We start from the raw sequence: 22104 nt of genomic DNA, 5'->3' as shown, positions 1-22104 counted from the left end.
GATTGGCATCTGTTGATCGCCATTTAAAAAGCAGGAAAGTGGATCACCCTGAGGAGCTGAATTTCATGACTCTATACTGAAATGTGGATCCAAGCTCCACTCCCAGGCATTTTTTTGTTTAAAACATACAGATTCACACTTAGGATCTGGGTGATTGCCTAATTAATTCTAGTTCATCTTTTACTGAGCAGGCCCTTACATACTTTTTGTATTTTCAATATTGTATGTTTTATTAGAGAGAATTCATATAAAAACATTTAAAAACATGGCTAGATAGTTGGTTAAAATTTCAAAAGAGTAAAAAGCAGTAAAATGTCCTGGAGGATCATGTAACTGCAAAACACATCCATATTGAGGCCAGCTTTGTCAGAAGTCATTGCTGTGCCTGTGTTGCCTTTAGTATCAAATATAATCTGAGAAGAGGGATTTTGATATTTTTCTCTCTTATGGTGTCACTTCACCTATAAACAGTGAACCTGTGAGGAGCTGAGGTGGTGTGTTAAAAAAAACAAACAAAAAAAACTGTCTTTCCAACTCATTTTGTGTACAGTCTGTTTGTGACACTCAGCAGACTGAAGCAGGTGGTTTGTAGCTGCAGCCACCGCCCAGCAGTTGCTGTGCGCGCGCACACACACACACACACACACACACACACACACACACACACACACACACACACACACACACCTTTGTGAGGACACTCCTTGACATAATGCATTCCCTAGCCCCTTATCCTAACCTTAAATATCACAATGTAATGCCTAACCCTAAAACCAAGTCTTAACCCTCAAACCCTTTGAAATTGTCCCCACTTTCCAAACATGCCCTCACTCTGTAGGTTCTCTGCAGGAACTCAAACTGGTCCTCACAAAGGCAGAAGTACAAGTACACACACAGACACACTCACACTCAACATCAACAAATGAAAATGCATTCAAGCATTTAGTGCATTTGTTTTTTCCTTGTGAACTCTGACAATATGTATTTGGCAGAGGGAGAATACACAAAAGGCCAAAGGTCCAAAAGAAATCCACAACAGAGAGACCATTGGGTGACTCTGCAAAATGGGTTCCTAACTCCCCCTGCAGGTAGGATTATAGAAATGTGGGCATTCAAATTCAATACCCCCTCAAAATGTGATGCCATTTTCATTGAACATTGGCCGCATGCAATCAAGTGACAAATGGACACGTGTGTGTGCATGCATAGAACTAGGCACATTTCCTATGTGCATGCCTTACATTTTAGGAGTGTGAACAGTTAAATCTGAATTGTCATTAAATACCAAGCTTTCAGAAGAATAGAGTAGAATGACTGAACCAATCAGAAACACAAAATTGAGACACCTTACACTAAAATGGATAATTATGTGCCATTATCCTGGAGCACAGCTCTCTTCAATTACATATTTATGTCACAATGTTGTGGGAACACAAAAATAAAACTGAAAAATTGATGCTAATGTTTGGAAACATTTGTACCAGATGGAGTATTTTGAACCTGTAGTTCATCATCGGGTACAAAAAACAATCCAAAAATACTTCATACTCAGGAAATAAACAACACATGTCCAGTCTTTAAAGCCATTGGCTGCAACTCAAAATGACAATTATTTCCTTTTCATGAGCGTCGTTTGATTTCATCACACAATTTATCAATGTGCCCTGGCTACAGGCTTCTTCTTGAAGTCTTCATTACATGATATATGTATTGTAAGCCAACCACAGCTTGATCTCCAAGAAATCATGATCACGCAGTGAGCCAAACACAGCTTCTTTGTTTCCTGTGGTTCACAAAACATGTTGACCTCTGAGATGTGAACAGTGGCTACAATAGCGCACAGCTGCTCACTTCTACAAATGTCTCAGCTTGAGCTTGAATTGATTCCATTCTGTTCGAGCTGGCATCAAAACTGTCACTGCTATCCAAAATATATAATATAAATCCTATATTTTCAATGCTAATGTTCATCGTCTACATAAGATTAACACTGTGTTCATCCCTGAAATGAGGCTTGTTTGCAATCAAGGATCTAGCAATATACTTTTTTCATTCCAATTGTGTGTGGTGGTTCAAACTCCACCACTCGCCCCTCAAGTGCCTTTAAAATGTCCTTTCTATCAACTCACAGTGCACAAATCCGTAGTGACTACAGAGAGGACCAATGACACTCTGATTTATGAGGCCACTTAAAAGGTACACACAAGAAAGTGGATGCATACTCCTGCCGATTCTTTTTATGACATGCCAAAGCAACAAAGAGGATTTGTAACAGCTGAGAGTGATTTGAAGACCAGTGCCACTAATGGCATAACCTAGTACGACAAAAACAAGGACAAATAAAATGTTACTTAACTAAATGAGGAAATTAACTATTAATTAAGTAGTATAGTGGTCTCTGTGGCACATGTCCTAAAGGAGAACATGATTTAGGGATGTGGCAAACAAACTGAAAGCCAGAGGAGGGAGATGGAAACTGAATGTCACTGGCTGAGCTAGTGCAGGCAGTCAGACCAGGTGAGCTGACACACAGCCTTTTTAACTGAACTAATTTTTAAACTGTTAACAGTTGGAAAAGTTTATGACTTACTGGGACACTTGAATATAACAGTTAATGGTGTTAGTAACTCCTCTACTTTCCCTTCAATGACAAGTCAGAATGTCTGCTGTGAAGAAATGACTGAAAGCATCTAAAAGACAGAGCAGCAGGAAAAACAACTAAGTTTGATCATATAGAAAATCACTAATTACCTGTGTCATCATTGAAAACATTTGGTCTGGTTTGCAAATGTGTTGCCATATTAGTACCCGGATGGTGAACTGAAAATGGTTTAAAAAAAGTTCAGTCCAAAACAATGGGTTCTCTTCGCCCATAACGGTCGCCATCTTGGCAACGTAGGGGCATGGATGTATTATAATACATCCGTACCCAGGGGTCACACACAGGGCAGTAAACCCTTCAGTTTGAACTGAAGTGAGCAAATCATCCGGCAGGTGGGCGACAATCGCGGTCACCTGTTCCCATCGTCATTTCCGGTGAATGCACAACAGCAGTGTTTGATTTGAGGTATCCGATTCGACACAGAGCAATGGACCAACATAGTCAGCATAAAGGCCTTGTAGGGCTATATGCACCAGGTATGAATTAGACGGTCTCTCACCTTGAAGTCGAATGGCGCTATGGCACAGGAGAGAGGAGCTGTCAATCAAACACAACACAACCACGCACGCGGTCTAATCAACCAGTAATTGAAAATACCCGTGTCAGTGTCCCATGGCTGTGTAGGCCCTGTGAAGATCTTACCGTGGACTTTCTTATTCTTTGGACTTATTTTAAACTGAAAGCGCACAGCACCATCTTGTGGTTATATACTGGTACTTTACATCATTTCTATCATCACCTGAGAACCAGCTACGACTCCACTCAGGGAATTTTAAAGTTGAACATAAAACCAAAATATATCACTAATAAACCAATATGCAGTAAATGGCAATACACAACAACACTTCATTTGTACTGATATTTAATATTTAGACATGGGGCAACAGCCATTTTTACAGCACAATTTGCATAATTTATCAATACCTCCTGTATACAATCACAAAACCATGACAGTAGATTTTTTTCTGTTTACTTACAAGTGAAAAACCAGACAGGTTTTACAAGCATAATCTTTGTACAGTCAGCATACATCATCGATAATTTTAATAGGTTTTCTCCATAAGTTCCCTCTCTATAACATTTTGTTCTATATCTTTCTCTACCTCATTCTTTTTTTTTCTTTAATAATATCTGGACACAAAAATAGTATGAACCACCAACGAAACATGCAACATCCAGTGTGAGCACATTTAAATTCTCCTGCAACTACTTGAGTTGTTAAGATAGACGTCTGTGTAGTTAGACTCTGGTAAACCTTTAGTGTTTGGTGTAGAGGGTCTGGTTAATCTGGGTCCCTATAGACAGACATAAAGTCGTTTCTCAGTCTATCCACTGTACATTGATCAAGAGAAAAACAATTTCCTGTTACTTCTATGATCACACACCGTTTTTTTTTTTTGTCTGCTAAAAGACCTATTGCTCCCCAAACCCCAGTATAAAAAAGCTATGTATTTACAAGGTTGGAAATAGAGAGATGGCATCTATGTGTGTGTGTGAGTGTGTGTGAGCGTGTGTGATTCTTTGTGTGTAACGAGAGATTTTAAAGTCCATATTTTTAGACAGACAACACTTAAAAGAAGGGATATGCATTGGAGCCAGTGACATGCATGGACTTGGTATGAAGATGCTAACACACACACAAGCACATGGGTATAAAAAATAAGAAAAAAACAAAAACAAAACACACACACTAACCTAAAACCACTATTGTTTCAGGTATAACGTCCACTGATTACAATGTTCTTTTTTTGGTCATTTCTCATACACATACTGGAAAATGAAACTATTGAAAGGGGGAGTGCATAAAAAGATGGGAATCATTTGAATAGGAATGTTCTTCTTTTTTTTTGTCTAATCTTGATTCATAACTAGGTGAAATTCAGGATCTCTGCATGTTTATTTTCGTATGTGAGTGAGTGTTCGTGCACAAGGGCAAAAAAGTTGGTTCTCTGAGTTTCAGGCCCTCTAAACATTGTAAACAAGCACTACATTGTGTATAAAAACAAAATTTCTCAACTTTTTTATGTACACCTGATATGTACTGTAAACAAATATAATACAACATATGAAATAGTCTCACAGGCAATAAATAAAGATTCATATAGCAATACAAAATAATACATCAAATAAAAAAAAAAATCATATTAAAGCAGTAACCATTTCGAGTAGGACATAAAAACACAGCAGTGCAAAAGAAAAATAAATAGAAATGCTTCCTCTCCCTCAAAGTGTCACACTTCTAGCAAGTCAAGATGCAGTTACCACCTTTATACAGTAGACGTTGCATAGAAATCACTCCGATATTAAGTGTAGTTTCGCTGCTAGGTTTGACTGAAAGTGTTGAATGAACCAGCTGCCTCGCTTCTTGACCCCCGTACAAGCACACAGGATGACCGTCCTCAAGACAAAATGGCCGTAATAAATATCTAAAGACACAGCGTTGCAGTTTGAAGTGTAACTGTTAATATCAAGACAACACAGACTTGACAAAAAAAGCTGCGACATAACATCAACATGCTACTGGAATAGCATTGTCGTATCTTAGAATGATAATAGTGGTTTTTCATAGATAGTTTCCAGCACATTTGTCTTTTGTTCGCTACAATATCTCCTGATGTTGTTGTCATCCCTTTTTTTTCCCTTACCTCTCTACTTCCTCACCTTGGAAAATAAAAAAAAAATCTCTGGTTATCTCATTTTTAGCAGGATGATGGCATCAGTTTTACATTCTAAGCAGGAAAAGTGCAAAATACCACAAAAGCGTGTGTTGTTGAGTTGACTGCCCTTACGAACCAAAGCAGGACTGATGTAAGACTCACAATGTGCTTGGATCTCACAAAGAAAAAACAAGAGGTGCTTAAATCTCAAACGGTAAATGTCTCACATTCTAAGGGGCGTCATTGATAAATAAAACCTCTATGTCACAATCACCAAGACTCGATTGTCTGTGATAAAGATATCTATATATCTATCTATATATGTTATAATTAATTTCCAGCTAACTCACTTCACTATATACAAAGTGAACCTTAGAGGTGATTTTTTTTTTTGTGCAGAACATGTGGCACTGCATACCAAATACAGTAGATAGACTCATGCGCACAATATATAGTGTCCAATTTGCGATATATTCATATTTATCATTTATCAAACAATAATTTGATAGAACTTAGTTTACACTTAAAGCGAAAAAAAGATGGGCTTAATAAATTCAAAAACATGCTTGCTGGGATTTTTTTTCTCTTGAACTGGAATGATAGGTAGTGTGTTATAAAATATACTATGCTTCCTTCCCAGGATAGATTTTTAAGTAATTAAATAATTGCGGAGAAGACAAATGATAGAACTCTATGCTAAATATCATAATACAAAAATAAATAAGAGGTCTCCATAGGGGAGTCTTCAATATCTCATTCTCAAAATGCTTTGTAAATCAATAAAACTCTGCAGGTCATTATAAAGCAACGAGGAAAACCTTTCATGGGTAAAACTAAGCTAAATAAATTAAATTATAATCTACAAGTGTGTCCATTCCCTGTATCTATTAGAATTAAAATTTCTCTTCTGCGTGAGTGACTGTGTGCAAAGTAGTCGTAAATAATCATGTGCATGTGTGTGTGTGTTTGTGAATTAAAGTGTGTAATACCTGGTTGATTCCGCACTTGACCTCCGAACTCAGCACTTGTGTTCTCCTCAGCCCTGGCCACACTACTGTACACTGTATGTCCTGTAAACATGTGTTCATTTCCTGTAAACACATAAATTCTTCCTCCTAACGTCCGACATGACAGAAAACCACCTGAACTCTTTCTTTGTCACCTTCCAAAACTCCAGCTATCCGAGCCCTGAAACAAAGATTGAAGAAAGAGATATTTTTTGCCCCGTCCTGTACCCATACCACCCTTTCTCCCACCCAACAAGAGTGGACCAGCGTTACAGATGATGGACCTTAGTGTCCCCAGATGTCAAAAACCTCTTTGTGCCCTCTCAGGTTTAGTTTTCTTTTGATTTAGTCTTCTTCTATGAGTGGATCTGGGCGGTGCTGGCGAGCAGCTTGTGCCAGCTCACCACTCGCTTGCGAAGGTCGACTTTGTCCAGCCAAACGTAGGCCTCCCCGATCAGCGTCTTCTTCACAAACTTACCACCATTGGACACCAGGAACAGCTGGAGAAAACCAGACAACAACACGTCTTATGATTGATCATTTCAAAGGAGTCCACCAGGTTTTTCGCTTTCTTGCTCAATTTCATTCTCATGTCTGTGTGCTAAATATGAAGTTAGCCGTCAGTCGAGTGGCTTAGTTTAGCGTGAATTTTGTATGAAATAAACAAATGGAATATAATGCATAAACTTGTGATCTTAAGCGGTGATGGTGAGCTTCATATTTACCATACACATCATTTAGTTCTCAACAAGAAGATGTGTATTCCCCCTGAGTGTGTGTGGGTGTATGTATATGGAACTGAGGGTGGGATTACCTGCAGAGCGTGTCCGGTGGGGTTCATACAGAAACGGAAGGTTTCGTTGAAAGACGGCTCACGATCATGACGACACACTCGGGTCTTTTTCTTGATGATCCTTTTCTGGGTGGCAATATTCACCACGTACAGCTTCACATAAAGATCTGCGGACACACACACAAAGCTGACATCATGAGTTCAAACCCCCACCCCCCTCCACACACACAGTTTTTCGACTGTGTGTGTATGTAACCTTGCTACTTCATATTCGCATCATCTTTTGTGTGCAAGTTTTCCATTTTCTTATTTTCATTTTGTTTATTGGCAAAATAAAACCACAGAAGCCCCAAACCAGCCATTAAATGACATGAAACACAAAGGACTGCACACCTAATTATGCAAACCCTGTACCCATACTTTCTGCAGGCACTGATGATTAAACTAATTTATTATCAAACAAATCATACCAGAGAGAGAAACATAAGAGCTGATAAAATATGCAATTAAAAAAGTGGCACCAAAGAAGTTAATCAATTATATATTTTTTACATACTGTAGAAGATGGATTGTAGTTATTAGAGGTGGGTGGAATTTCATATTTTTCTGCAGCCAGCCACTAGAGGGCAACAAGAGAGCTGGAACTCTAAAGACTGGTGTTGGTTTACAAAGTCAAAACCATATGACATGCAGAAAAAGAAACACCAAAGGTGAATGTATACCGATTAACATTAAGAGCTATTGTTATGAGTGAGTGAGGCAAATTCTGTGGTGCAGACCAGCCACATACTGTCAATGGAAATAAAGCTCTGTGGGCAGATCCCATCTGGAAGCGAATGCAAATCAAACAAGTGGTAGGCAGCTTGAGTATTAGGATGTAAATATTATAAAGAGGAGGCGAGGTGGGCGGCAATCTGTGAAGGAGAAGTATGATTTCACCGTGTACAACACAGACACATGTCCAGTCTTTATAATGCTGGGTTAACCTATAATCCACAAATTCAGCTTTCAGTGTGTCAGTTATTTAACTTGCCTATGATAGTCAAAGTTGACGTTCATGCCCGAGCACATCACAAGCCTGGTGTGTCCATGGTGTATGTGTACATGTGTCAGCTACTCTTGTCTTAATGGATTCCGTAACCTTGCACATACAATATACATTATTGGCGAATAGGTTAGTCTAATGCCCAATGCTGCTTTCCAAGGGAATGTTGGCTGGAAGAAACTATCACAACACGTGTGGTTCAGCATCTAGAAGAACTGGAGAGGATTTTATGGTATGTCAGATGCCAATCTTTCGAAAACAAGTGTCTGTGTGGGTTTCCCAGCTGTCAAATATTAGAAATTATACGTATCACATACAATTATCTTTGAATACTTTGTAGAGACTTTGATGAGATTTTACAGAAGAGTGGAACATAAGTGAAAATTATAAACCATGAGGTAACAGATCTAGAAATTGTTTCTAGGGAATTTCTGTGCATGTGCAAGTATAAATTTGAAAGTGGATGTGTGACGTGTGACATGTGTATAGTTAACCTATTGTCCATTACCAGGCAGGTGGTCTGGAGTCTTGAACTTGTAGGTGATGTTGCGACACTGAAGAATCTCAAGGACCAGGTGCTCACCCTCCGTCTTCATCTCCTTCTTCAGAGCGATCTTTATCTCCCCCATTACCTGGGATTTACCTGAAGATATATATATATACACGTAGACACACACAAATTGGGTCAGATGAAGTCAAATATACACTACATATGGATTAAAGGACCCTCAAAAGGATAAGCATTACAGCTAATGGATTGATGCTGTTTCGCAGCTACAAAAATTGAATGCCCATTCTATCAATTTGCTCTCCGTCCCCCTGGTCTCCCCATGTGCTCTGTCAAATGAGGCATCTACTCTATGAGACTGCCCTCTACTGGGCACTAAGTGTACTCACATGATGAGTAATATCAAATATGACCCGCAAGCAATCACATTTGTTTGTTTAACAAGGATGGGGAGAAGTTATGAAGAGCTCTGCCTGTCCTGTTGTTGCCGTGGCAACTGAATGGAAATGAAAGCAATAAAAAGGCTGAGAGCAAATGATGGAAGGTAAAGAGATGAAGAAACAGTGCAGATGTGTTTGTGTGTTCACTATGCTTCGGTCTTTGTTGTAAAGGTGAGAGTGACATGGTGCACCTCAGGTCTTACTACCTTTTTAAGCATTAATCATAATTAAATGACTCAAAACATCAAAGACAGGATGGAGGAGTGAGGACAATTAGCAAAGACAGAATGACGAAAAGAACATTTAAATACAAGCAGGTCTACATACGGTATGATGCTAATGATGAATAACATAACAACAAAACATTTTCATACTCTAATTGCTATGGAAACAGCTAAATACACACACACACAAAGTACTTTCTAAAGATTAAAAAAGGAAAATGAATAGAAAAAGTGTTCAAAAAAGAAAAAGTGTTCAATCAACAAACCAATAATCAAATCTATTAATTGATAAGTAATTTGTCACTATATCTACTGTTACTTGAGGTGGGACACTTGTATGGAAATATAGGATAGCAGTAAAATTTGAGTTTCATTAGTTTGAAGTTTTCAAACTTATCTGCTGAAACTGATTTTAGCTGTTCACCCTTGCAATGACGTGTTTTACAGCCATACATAAACACACACACACACACATACATGTATACCTTACCTTCACTGTCACCGTGTCCCATTGATGATTTCATCACGTCTGTGCCGTTTGGGATCTTTCCACTAAACAGAGAGGAATCAGAGAAATGATCAAACTACACAACAGATATCTGATGTTTATCTATGGCTCTGAATGGAAGCATGTCTGTCTGGGAGCAGTGAGAGTAGCAGCTAAGCATCAGATAAACATCTATAATACATTCAAAATGTGAAACTGGCAGCCTTTTTAAGATAATAATAAGCTGAATAAGCTGACTCACAATCGGGGCACCTGGAAGATGGCACTGTCCACCTCGTTTGTCTCTGCTTCTTCATCCAATAGGCTGTAGGCGCTGCCACTCAGGCCGCTGTCCAATGAGGCCGCTGTCACTGGGGCGTCGCTGGATCTGTAGCTCGACCGAGCTGTGCAGAGATACGACCACATCCATCACGACAAGACAAGGACAAGAGACAGGAAGAGAAACTGCACCTCTGCCAGGTCCAGGAATGTAAAAACTAGGGCCAAGAAGCATTAGTTAATATCTGCAGCAACTAAAATCCATCATAAACAACTTCAATACTGAAAATAATTCATGCCGCAGTCAAGAGGGTGACTCATTTTAAAGCACACAAGACTGAATTGTAATGAATAGCACACAAACACGGAGGACTAGCAAGAAGCATATGGACAAACAGTGTATTTAGAATCTTTCTCTCAGACAAAGACAAGACAGTAAAATTCCAAATGTAAAGCTTTAACATGACACAGACAAATAAATCCAGAGGAATATTACACAGATATGTTTATGCAGACCAAACAAGAGGCACGTAGACCCTAGTGACATTGTTAGTCTACTATATGAACTATTTATAATAATCTAATATCTGAGTCTCAGCATTGATTTAGTTTAAAAAGTTAAACCACTTGAAAATAGTTTCATATCAGGAGGAGTTTAAAGAATCGTTATGAGTGTACCTTTTTTCATGGATGTTTAAAAAACCTTTTTATATACAACATATTTTCGATGTAATTCTTTAAGTGCATGTTTAAATGATTTACATTTCAACATTTTGCTCTCAAACAGCTGGTCAGGCAGTGTGATAGAGTATGAATGAGATGCGTGGATGTGGTGCAGAACAGGATCCATGCCGACACGTTTTCCTTTCAGGCCACTCTACACCATGTCATTGACGTATTGCAAGAGCTCACTAATACCAGTTCAATGAAGCAGTGGGGGAGTCATGACGCAGCAGATGTGGCAGTGGCACAGTGTTAACTCTCAGTGAATCATATCACAGTTTGAGACATTCATTTCCTGGTATTAGTGAACTGTGTTGGTGGCCATGAAGGAAGTGTGCCTCGCTGCATGAATCTCTGGTGATGTGGCTGAGTGCAACTCTCTCTCTGTCTTCCTGTCTCTTTTATTAGCTTGTAAGACTCCCCTCTCTCTTTCTGCAGGTGTGCGTTAGTAGTATCGCATCCTCTCTTTCTCTCATTCTCTCTCTCCTTGCTCCATCTTTGCTTCAGTCACACGACAGAGAGGAGACTCTTGGGCAAACTCTCACCTCCGGTGCTCTGCGGCCTCTCTTCTGACACAGCTTTCCTGAGGGTCAGGTGTCTGCCGTCTGCTCTGCTCCCTTTGGCCGACACAACCGATGGCAGGGCAGGCAGCCAATCGGACTGGGCTCTCTGAATGGTGAGCACGCCCACTACGCTGTGTCTCTGGTGCCTCAGTGAGAGGCGGCCTCTTTGGCCTGGATGTGTTTGTTTTCGCAGGCGCAGGTCGGATTTCAGGGGGTCAACGCCAGGAAACAAAGGTCATGGGGTCGAAGTTCAAGATGGAAGGGGGGAGGAGCAAGATGGAGATTCAGAGAGCGGTTTATCTTCACCATGGCAACCAGCTTGACTGTCAATCACATGCAGCCACAGTGTGCAGTGCACATTCGCCCCATCCCGCATGTCAGTAAAGGGCGGGGTGTGCAGCATCTACTGAGGTGCATTGTGGGTCCGGTAGTTATTCAAACAGAAAATGGGGGTAGCGGACTGCATGCACAGCCATCTCAGTGGAGGAGCTTCAGAAAAGCTGGTCATTGCTTGTTGATAAACAGAAATAAAAAAAATAACTCCAAAAAATAAGAAAACCAAAATACCAAAAGAGGTTAATGATATCTTAGGGAAGGGGGGGGGGGGGTTGCAACTTTCTTCTGTTTTAAAGGTTGGACAAATCAATCCAAAATATTTAACTGCTAGCTGGCAGTAGGAACCTCTCTTTGAAGCAGAACATTTTTCCCGTTGAGTTCCATTTAATGAACTTGTAGCAACAAAGTTAATAATTTGCTGGTCTTGTCGTTTAAAAGTGAGCTGGAGACGGCACTGCACTCTGACAATAACTGACAGATTTTGCTGATTTGTTTTCCTTCAAGTCTTCTGTTTCTTTTTCCTTTTTTCCATACTACTTATCCTATTAAAGTTAATGTATTTAAATTACAATTCAAAACAGCAAAACCTAACGTTAACCTGGGTAAAAGTAAGTATTTCTGTTCAACTTTATTAAAGTAGTATTAAAAAAATAAGATTTATAGCCTCTAAACTTTTAATTTAATGGTTAACAATTTCTATGTAGTCAGAAGTAGCCTTTTGTAAGCAACCATTATGCCTCTTTGGGTTCAATGAAAGGGTGTCAAACTCAGGAAAGTCAAAGACAGTGTGCTACAATGCAGGTGAGGTGCTGGCTCTAGACACTTGTGAGTACATACAGAAGAGAAGCGGTGAGAGGTTGACACACTGTGAATACAACGGGGAAGAGGACCAGAGGGTGTAAAGGGTGAGGGAAACCGAGAATAAAAAAGGAAACTGAAAGAACAGAAAAAAACTCAACAGAAGGTAGAACAGATGAGTGCGAGGAGGCCATGCTGCGTAGGCTTTATTTGCGTCTTGGTTTACTTGGTTGGAGGCGTTGCGGCGGCTGCTGCTGTGACTGCTGTGGGGCATCGCCCGTTGCTATGGCAGCGCCTCCGCTGCTTCCAGTGCCGCTGTCCTGATGGTGTTGCCGTGCGGCGCTTTTGCTGGAGCGTGAAGCGCCGTGCGAGCGAGAGTGTTGGCTGTGTCCATGGCTGTGGCTTTGGCTCTGGCCCTCGGACGGGGAAGGCTTCGATGTGCCAGGGCTACTGTGAGATTTCTCGATAGTGGGCACCTGCGTGTCTAAAACAACCAGATTCACCAAATTACCAAAAAAACGACCTTTTATTTTAGTGAACTGAGGCTGTTACCTTTAGTTTAACACCTGTGGTGAATGAGTTGCTGGCTAGTGGGATACTGCATCTAGCCAGCACGGTAACTGCCTTACAAGTCTATGATCGTCTAGCATCCTTATTAAATTTTCCTCTATTAATTTTTTTTCTAAATTAGGGGGACATTCAAAGCCTTCCACGGCCATGTTGCCCTCTGTGTTAGAAGAAAGATAGAGGGAAGCTAAGGCTAGGCCTCTGAGCTTGGTGACATCATGGCAACTGAGAAAACTGACCATGAGAAAGCAGAAAGCATGAAGCTGAAGCTACGATGGGGGTGCAAAAATGGGCAGAGGAAGGTGCTGGTAGAAAGAAAGGATTGCAGAGAGAGAAACAGGTGGACAGAGGTGGACACTGAGACAGAAGGAAAAAGCAGAAGTGAGAAGCAGTGACAGGAAGAGAGCAGAATGTAAGAAGTGTGAAGAATAAAGAAGAGGAAAGAACAAACACAGAGAAGAGGGAAGCAGAAATAGTAGAAAAGCAGAAGGTAGAGAGGGCTGTTAGGGGATGAGGGTGATCGAGTCGAGCAGGAGAGGGGAATTCATCGTGTCCTACCCTTGGCCGGATCTGGAAAGATCCCGTGGCTTCGGCTCTTGATGACAGATGATTTTGGGGAATCCTGATTATCATGTGAGGAGCCAGTGGTTTTGGGGGAGGAGTGCTGTGAGGAGGGTTTAGAGGAACTGTGTCGGCCCTGGCCTGAGTGGGAGCGCCGGTGGTGTTCCCCCTCGCTCTGCTCCTTCAGGGGGAGCCACCGCGGGACGTTGTCCAGCTGGGCGGTGTTGGACAGGTCAATAAGGACCTGTGAACAAACAGCAGTTTAATGAGCATTTGCATAAAAATGTAGTACACAACTGAATGAAAACTGATATTGTCAAAGAGGTTTACCTCTCCTAAGAAATCATTAGAGGAGCACTTGTCATAGTCCCATACGCTCACCTCCAGGGTCTTCTTCCTCAGCTGGAACACACACATTTAAAGAGTTACAGGAGCTATTTGCAAGTCTTGCTAGTGCTACATAGCTAACTTTAGTGTTAACTGTTGTTCACTTACCAGTCTAGAAGAAATGTTGCTAGTTCAGTATCAAACTTCTTTACTTTACTCGCCAAGAGTGGAAAAGTGGACAACAGCCCTTTTGTTGCTTCTATTTCTGTCACAACTGAATTGCTAACCAGCTAGCTCAGTCCTTTCTGATACTGAGTCACTAGTGTCCAGGGTACCGTAAAGATGTAGTGCTGCACAGAGGGTGTATCACAACTTCTTGTATTGTAAACGCAGCAATGGCTGAAGCTCTAGGAAAGACTGGTAAGTAAACAGCTGCTAATGCTGTTGGCTGTGTAGCAATTGCAAAAATGTACAAATAGCTCCTTTAATGTACCTTTATAGTAACCTATCTTGGCTGAGTGCACAAAAAAATGGCAAAAATAAACATTAAACAAAAAAATTTGCAGTTATTCAGCAGCTTAAAAAAGCAGACAACAGACGTTCACAAATTTGTTATGATTGATATGGGTCCAACTAATCTAAAATGGGATCTCACATGGTATAATTAAATCCCAGTGGCATATCCATCTGCTCTGCTAAAACCAATGGCCACAATACTAGTCAACGTGCCAGCAGAAAAAAGGCAATATTCTGTGTTTTGAATCATTTTAACATGGAAACTGACACATATTGTGTCTTTGTTTGTACCCAGTGATTCTGTGCTGTAGAGTTACAGAAAGTAGTTGCAGTCTTTAAACTACACTTTCAAACTTCTGTAAATGTAATGTGTTGCCAGGTCTATAGTGCTGGCTCACATTTGCCACTTTTGTGCAAGCCTTTCACCACATAAAAAAATATGTATGATGCTGCACATGTGCCTTTGTGTGTCTGACCACATACAGTACCTGCTCCAGGTGGATGTTCTTATAGATGACAGTCTGGTTCCACTCGGGGTTGAGACTCTTGCCCGCAGGTTTGGACCTCCTCTTGTTTTCAGCACTGGGGGAACACATCACACCAATGGTCACAGACATGCAAGAGTCCTGCAGGTAAATGGGGCAGCACAATATACTGGAGTAGGGAACAATGTGACAGTAGAGGGGAGAGAATGAATGCGATGCACATTGTTCGGACGGTAACAATGTATGGGCCTACGTGCATGGGCGGCAGGGTACGATGTCAGGGTGTGCTGCAAAAAAGTCCATTTTGATTTCCATCAAGTCATTTAGTCACATAAAAATTTCTATATCCTAAAACAAGTGAAAATTAACACCAGTAAATAAGAGACTCATTTCTGATTATATTTTTTGCCACTTTAATTTAAAGTCAATTTACACTACATAGAGACACTACTATAATCTACCTTCACTGAATATTTCACTTGTTTTGAGGCAAAAAATATTTTACATCACAGTTGACTCACTGGAGTAGAATGAATGACTTGTTAGATGGATGTTTTTTGCAGTGTGTGGAATTTGATTTAAGATTGTAGGGTATGAGTAAGTCTGTAAGAGTTAGTTTGGTAAAGACAAGGACAATCTACTGTATATTGGAAAATAATGGAATGAATAAGGACTGCAGAGCAAAATAATGGGAGTGTGTATTAAATGTGGCGAGGCATCGAGCGCACAGTACGATGTTGGGGCACGATTACTGAGGGATTTTAATCACAAAACAGGGACAAACTAAAGCGTGTCAGGTTCAATGTTAGGGTTTCAAACTACAATGGTTAGGAACAAAAACAGACCATCTACCAGGAAAACACAACAGTTAGCTGGGGAAGCGTGAATTGTCAGCACAGAGGACTATATCTTTATATGTTATGTTAAATACATGGTAAGATGTTAATATTTAGGGATTTTAGTTGTTTAAAATGCAATGCAAAGACACTAAGCCTGAAGGTGAGGGGAACATCATGAGAATATGGCGACTAAGGGAAAATGAAAAATTGTTCCAGGGTGAAGAGAGTTAGTGGGACTGAGCTAATTGACTTGTATCAATGAGCCTCCAATCAATTGGAAAACAACCTGGACGTTTTGTTACCTTCACCAAACTGACAACCAAATTTCAACCAAAACAGAACCAAAGTGCCAAAGTGGGCAAGTCACATACCTGGCGTTCTGGACAACCATGACCTGACTGAGGGGGTCCAGCATGCATTAAATATAAAGAACAACATACAGAAACAGTAGTCAGAGGGAGGGTGGGGGTCAAAGAGTGTCTGTGGACTGTGAGTGTGTATGTGGGAAAGGGGAAATTACTGTAGTTTTTGTAGTTTACTGTAGTTGTAGTATTACTGTAGGCTGAGTGTGTGATTCATTATCTGTGCGTTTAGGAGAGGGACAAGAGCAGGGAACTGTGGTATGCTGCAGCGGGGTGGATTGACTTTGTGCTTTAGTGTCTCATGAATTGCATGTATGTGCGTTGAGAGGGCTTTCAGGTGATGTAACGCATCCATTGGCAACCCTAGTGGAGATCTGCTGCTCATGGGGCTGAGTGAACAGCTGATTGCATTTATAAATCTTTGTTCCCTGGATAGAATTCAAAGTCTAGGACTAAGACTTCAGCACTTTACATCTAAACACAAAATCTAATCTAATTTGTGTTTACATAGTTTGTTGGCTAGGAAATCTTTGCTCTACCAAGTAATACTGGATTACAGTTTAAATATAAGATTAACACTTAATCTTAGCTGACCTAAGCAACAAGTTGCATTGGTCCATTGCAGTGGGCATTATGGGTAATGCGCAATAGAAACCTGCACATCAAGTCAACCCTTAGGTGAAAGTTTTCTCTAGTTTTTTCTTCTAGAATCTGGTCGTTTACTTACTACATGTCCAACCAACACCCGTGTACATTCGCTTACATGCAGCTCGGATAAGCATAATTCCAGCCTTGTCCACACTGACATGTAAATATATATTACTTTCGCTACATTTTTTCCTCTTTCTTGTTTGCTGTGTATTGAATCTTTATTTGAAACCATCCAAAACACTGCAGGACTTCCATGTGGTTGCCAGGAGATCTGTGATGCATCTGAAAAAACCTCTGCATGGATTGCAATTGGTGCTCTGATAGCTGTGAGATTGACCATGTATACACAAGAAGCATATACAGTATATGCACACATGCACTTAAATGTGCATGTTTCTGTAGCCACTGTGTGTGGGGTGGCAGCAGGGCTTGTGGGTGCCACTCTTTAGCATAACCTTAACCCACAGTGATGTTTGCATTTCCGCATGTGTGAAACTGAAGGCCTGAGTGGCGGCTGGCTGTAAAGCCCACAGCCATATATTATTGCTTTTATCTGAAACAATAACAGGAAAAAAAAACACTCTCTCGAGGGACCTCATACAGCAGAGAAGGTGGGAGAGTCAATTACATTACAGCGCAATCACAGTGAGAAGGGAACCCTGGATGTATGAGGGAGTGTGGATCGTATTGCAAGTAAATATGAGAGCTATTGATTCTGACTGCACTCACACCTACAGTGGAGCACCCATCATCATGGGCAACATCAACACAAGTACACTAAACCCCATAGCATTTACATAACGTCTATGTCATTCAGCAGCGATAAGGGGCTGATGAGTCACATAGCAAGAACAAGTAACTGGAACGTAAAACATAACATTTGACGGACCTGATGTGTAGTGTATACATAGGTGCTATGGAACTGATACCTAAGAAAGGTCATGTGCTGCACATTGAAAGATGTCATGGTAAGCCAAAATCAATTGTAAATCGATTTTAAAATGAATGGAAATCAGGTTTGAGCTTAACAAAGTAGCTGCCTGCAGAGCCTGGATGTCAATGGGAAAATCTAAGCAGGTGTACTTAAATTCCTCCTCCAACAGTGGCTGAAAACAACAGTAAACCATGATATAAAAGTCACATCTTACACACTTCTATTTGCTTAAATCAACAAAACTGGTACACCTACAATATATTTCTCATTCTATATCATTACATCATTAAAACTGACCTTGGTCCTGCTCTGAACTATTTTTTAAGGTGTGCTTGCGGGTTCCACACCCTTGACTCACCCTCTCCCTGGCAGGAGATACACTTTAACAAATGGGTCAGAGTAGCCATTGTTGTCCCGCGGAGCGAGGTTTCTGGCCTGCAGGACATGGACGATCAAGTTGCCAAGCTGCTTATCGTAGTGGATTTGAAGCTGCAAAGAGAGGCACACTGAATTAGAGTGGATTCAAATGCATTTGGGAAGAGAAATGAGATGCAAAAGTACAAAGTAATTATATAAGTGATAAGTGATAGAGCTACCATAACCATATATTTACTTAAAGATCACAGAATTCATGGTTACTTTTCACAGACCTGAATCTCTCCAGAGATGGGGTGGGACAGGGTCTTCGTTCCCTCTGCAGTCTGTAAGAGATAAAAGCAACATGTTTAGATCCTGCCAGCAAAAATCTGTGGGTGGAGAGTTTGCGTTTACTGGTGGGCATTCATACTGTACACTGCGTACTGTACTGTGCTGTGCTGTACCTCATGCAGTGCTTGAGGCTAATGTTGCATCTTTGAATTTGTTTCACTATTCATTTTGATTAAGTTACAGCTGGGTTTGCTGCTTTTTTTGCTTTTGTTTTTTTTTTACATTTTCACAATTCATTGGCATATATTATATATTTAGTTATACTGATTATAAAAGAAAAGCTACCTCAATGTGTTAAACTTATTGTTGGAAAATTTGATACATACTACTTTAAAGAAATATGTTCCAGCTCTTAAAAGATTATTTTAAAGACTGATAGTGCCCAACATAGCTTCTTGGGAAATGCATTTATAAGTTACTGAAATGTGAAGGTGTGATCTTCACTAGCCATCCGTAGATTTAACCAGCAACTCAATGTTGAGATCATAATAGTATTGACACTTCTTCTGGGATATTCTGTAAAAGTTTGACTTTTAAAAGCTGATCATCTGAAATCTCAACTCAACAGTTCTGTGCGGAACATGACTAACACTCCCCCCTTCCCACGGACTGGCCTTGCTGCTGTGGCGTTTCTTGCTGACGGATGGCGAGCCTGGCTGAGCAGGACTGGAGGTCGCGGAGGTGGTGGCGGGCAGGCCTGAGGAGGAGCTTGATGTGGGAGCCTGCTGCTGCGACACTTTCTGCAGCTCAGCTGCCAGCTGCTTCGGGTCAACCCCTGGAGACCTGGGAGGTCTGTCACCTACAAGGTGCATACATACAGCATTCATCCAGAAACTGAGACTATTTTCTAGCCTTTACTAATCAAAGGAAAGATGGAACAGGAACACACACTGTGCAGGGGTTGAAACCATAAAAACTTTTGATCACCAATTCCATTGAAAACTAAGAAGAAATGAAAAACCACAGACAGAAACTTCTAGTTGAATATTAAGGCACCACATTACAGCAGCCCTTTGAAAACTATCTAATGTTCGCAGACTGGTTCAGTGTAATGCAGACAGACAGAGGAAATAGGCCACAAGTAATACACGGCTGAACTTGAGAAAAGAGCGAATCTTAGATGAAAGCGATATGAGAAGACAGTCTGAAAACTGCAATAGACAAAAAATTAATTAGGAAATACAGAGGAGGCAGAGATGGTGTCGGAGAGGAAGTGAGAAGCATTAAAAAAATAAATAAAAAGCATGTTGGGGATCGAGTTATAGAAATGCTGTAACTCACCTTTGCCATGCTCCTGGAAATTCAGGTGCTGGGAACCGTCAGTCTCAGCCAGCATGTTGAGATCGCTGAAAACAGAGAAATAATGTGTCATATAATTCTGAAAATAAAATTATGAAGGTAAAATGAGTCTCATTAATTCAATTGGGAATAGCAAAGCTAGCAATCATGACTGACTTTAAAATATGAAATGAGAAAAGGATGTTTTGTAGAATTTAATGTGTGATTTAGGGGGAAACTGAGATTTTGCAAATTATGACAATGACTGAAAAAAAGAAAGAAGAGCAGAGGGAAACATTAGGTAGATGAGGAGGCAGGAAATGAAGAAAAGGCAATGATTGGATTTGGATCCAAGATAAACTGAGGAAGAAAATAAAAAATAAAACAAGAATGAATATGGTGTGCTAAAAATACAATGCGGGAGAGAGCAGACAGTGACAAAGGTTATACTCACAGTCTGACGCACACTTCTGCATCACTGCACGGCTGTCCGACGAGCCCTTGTACTTCTTCATAGGTTTTCCCCGTCAGAAGAACTCCATTCCACTCCAGGACTTGCATTCCTATACACAGTTTGCACACAGGCAGGAAAACAATCATAAATGCTATATACAGTGCAATAGAAACATTTCATTTCAAAACAGAAAGAAATCAAAAGCTTGAAGTGCGAAGCTCTATGCTTGAATAAAGGGATCAATTCATATAAAAAAATAAATCCATGTTGGCCAGGATACGTGACCAGTTCATGGTCGAAAATCCATCCTTTGACTCAGAGCGAGGAATCTTTTGAGAGAAAACAAGCTTTGATTCTTACACTCAAACGACATGTGCATCAGACTGCAAGCCAAAACTGGAGAGATGAATGCTGGTGACAGCCCAAACAGCAGCTGTGTGACAAAGCTGCTCATGGAGCTCTCAGGCACAGACAGAGTGAAAATCAACTCATAAATGGCTTCATGTTGTTTCAGCGATACAACTAGAATTTGCAGGAAAACAATGCAAACATGATGCATTATGTAAAGAATCCAAAATCCAATCAGATTCTCCCCGCTGATACTTCAGGAATGAAAAATGTCTCATAAAACTGACCATTTATTTATATTCAATTCAGCGGTGAAAGCTCATAGATTTCCACACAGCACAGCAAACCCACTGCATCCTCCAAAAACACTCCCTGCACACTGGCAGGACTTACACAACTTGAAACAGCCCATCAGCAGGGTCCTCTGTTTGCGACGATACTCCCTTGCTGCATGTGTGAGTGACAGGGAAGTTGCACTGTAGTTACACCCTGATATTATTCATCACATTGGTCCCATTGTGTGGCTTGTGAAATCTGAATTTCAGCATCAGCACAGAAACAAGCACGCATTCCTACACGCGCTCTCTGTGACACTAAGCCTCTCCGCCTGTTGAATCTGACGACATTTCCCCATATTCACAGCATAGAGAGTGAGATACCGTGTTCCCACTGGCAGGACCAAAGTACTTTGCAGCCATTCTGCTTAGTGTTGATGACAGGGTTATGGCTGTTGTCATGGTTGAGTTGTCCTCATGGCAAACAGGATCGCAGACGCATCTTGACTCTTGGACTGAAGAAATCATCATCAGCTACAAACTATACCACAGAGGTCTTTCTGTGCTTAAAATAAAATATATAAGACTATAGAAGGCTCAACCACGATGGATGAATCACAAATAGAGAGAGCAATATAGTGTAAAGCAGAGTTTCAGTTTCAGTTTGATAGAATATACTAAAATTATGTCAATTAAAGTTTCTACAGCCCATTAAGTCTTTTAGAAATTACACAGCATGATTAATCCTGTGCCCTTTCACCTTTTCAAGTATTAAACCACTGATTAAAGCTTGAAATCTTATTCAATTTTCAATTGAGAATCTTGTTTCCTGATTTTAAAAATTATAGTTTATCTATTTTTTGTAAATCTTCACACTTTTATTTCAGATGTAACCTAAATTGATTACATGATCTACATCTACATACAGTATCTCTGCCTGTTTGTCATAATGTTACACTGGAGATTCCAACTTCCACTATGTCATAAAAAAATCTGTTTCAATTCAAGCAAATACCTTTAAGCCAAGTTAAGCCCATTCATTTCCACAGTTTTTCATGATTTAATTTTTTATCTTTATCTTTTCATGATGCAGTTTTCACTGAAAATCTCTCAGAACGTCCTGATTAAGAAGTAGAAACAGCCATGGATATGGGTTTTTTTTTTAAACAAGGAAGGGAAATGGGATGAGACACAAACAAGAACAGAAAGTGTGAAAAGAAATGCCCACGCTCAAACACACACACACACACAGACAGATGGATCGCACACACTATGCA

General features: G+C 40.4%; 1 protein-coding gene across 1 annotated transcript in view; it reads right to left on the bottom strand.

Moving 5' to 3' along the window:
* Positions 1-3507: 3507 nt before the first annotated feature.
* pcloa (piccolo presynaptic cytomatrix protein a) overlaps positions 3508-22104 on the bottom strand; it is a 59321-nt gene continuing 40724 nt past the window's right edge. Inside the window, exons 12-27 of the mRNA XM_087180092.1 lie at positions 20205-20313; positions 19754-19818; positions 19087-19271; positions 18415-18465; positions 18123-18253; positions 16189-16215; positions 14982-15075; positions 13981-14052; positions 13648-13894; positions 12749-13006; positions 11371-11559; positions 10086-10227; positions 9827-9888; positions 8673-8807; positions 7141-7286; positions 3508-6826 (exon numbers count right to left, since the gene is read on the bottom strand). Of these exons, the coding sequence (XP_087036218.1) occupies positions 6683-6826; positions 7141-7286; positions 8673-8807; positions 9827-9888; positions 10086-10227; positions 11371-11559; positions 12749-13006; positions 13648-13894; positions 13981-14052; positions 14982-15075; positions 16189-16215; positions 18123-18253; positions 18415-18465; positions 19087-19271; positions 19754-19818; positions 20205-20313 (2057 nt within the window). The 3' untranslated portion in view covers positions 3508-6682. The remainder of the gene's footprint in view (positions 6827-7140; positions 7287-8672; positions 8808-9826; positions 9889-10085; positions 10228-11370; positions 11560-12748; positions 13007-13647; positions 13895-13980; positions 14053-14981; positions 15076-16188; positions 16216-18122; positions 18254-18414; positions 18466-19086; positions 19272-19753; positions 19819-20204; positions 20314-22104) is intronic.

This window comes from Seriola lalandi, unplaced genomic scaffold (assembly GCF_002814215.2).
Source record: "Seriola lalandi dorsalis isolate HSWRI2012SDOR001 ecotype SW California unplaced genomic scaffold, Sedor1 jcf7180002054889, whole genome shotgun sequence".
NCBI lineage: Eukaryota > Metazoa > Chordata > Actinopteri > Carangiformes > Carangidae > Seriola > Seriola lalandi.
The sequence above is the reverse complement of the archived record's forward strand: the minus strand, read 5'-3'. Positions and strand labels throughout refer to the sequence as shown.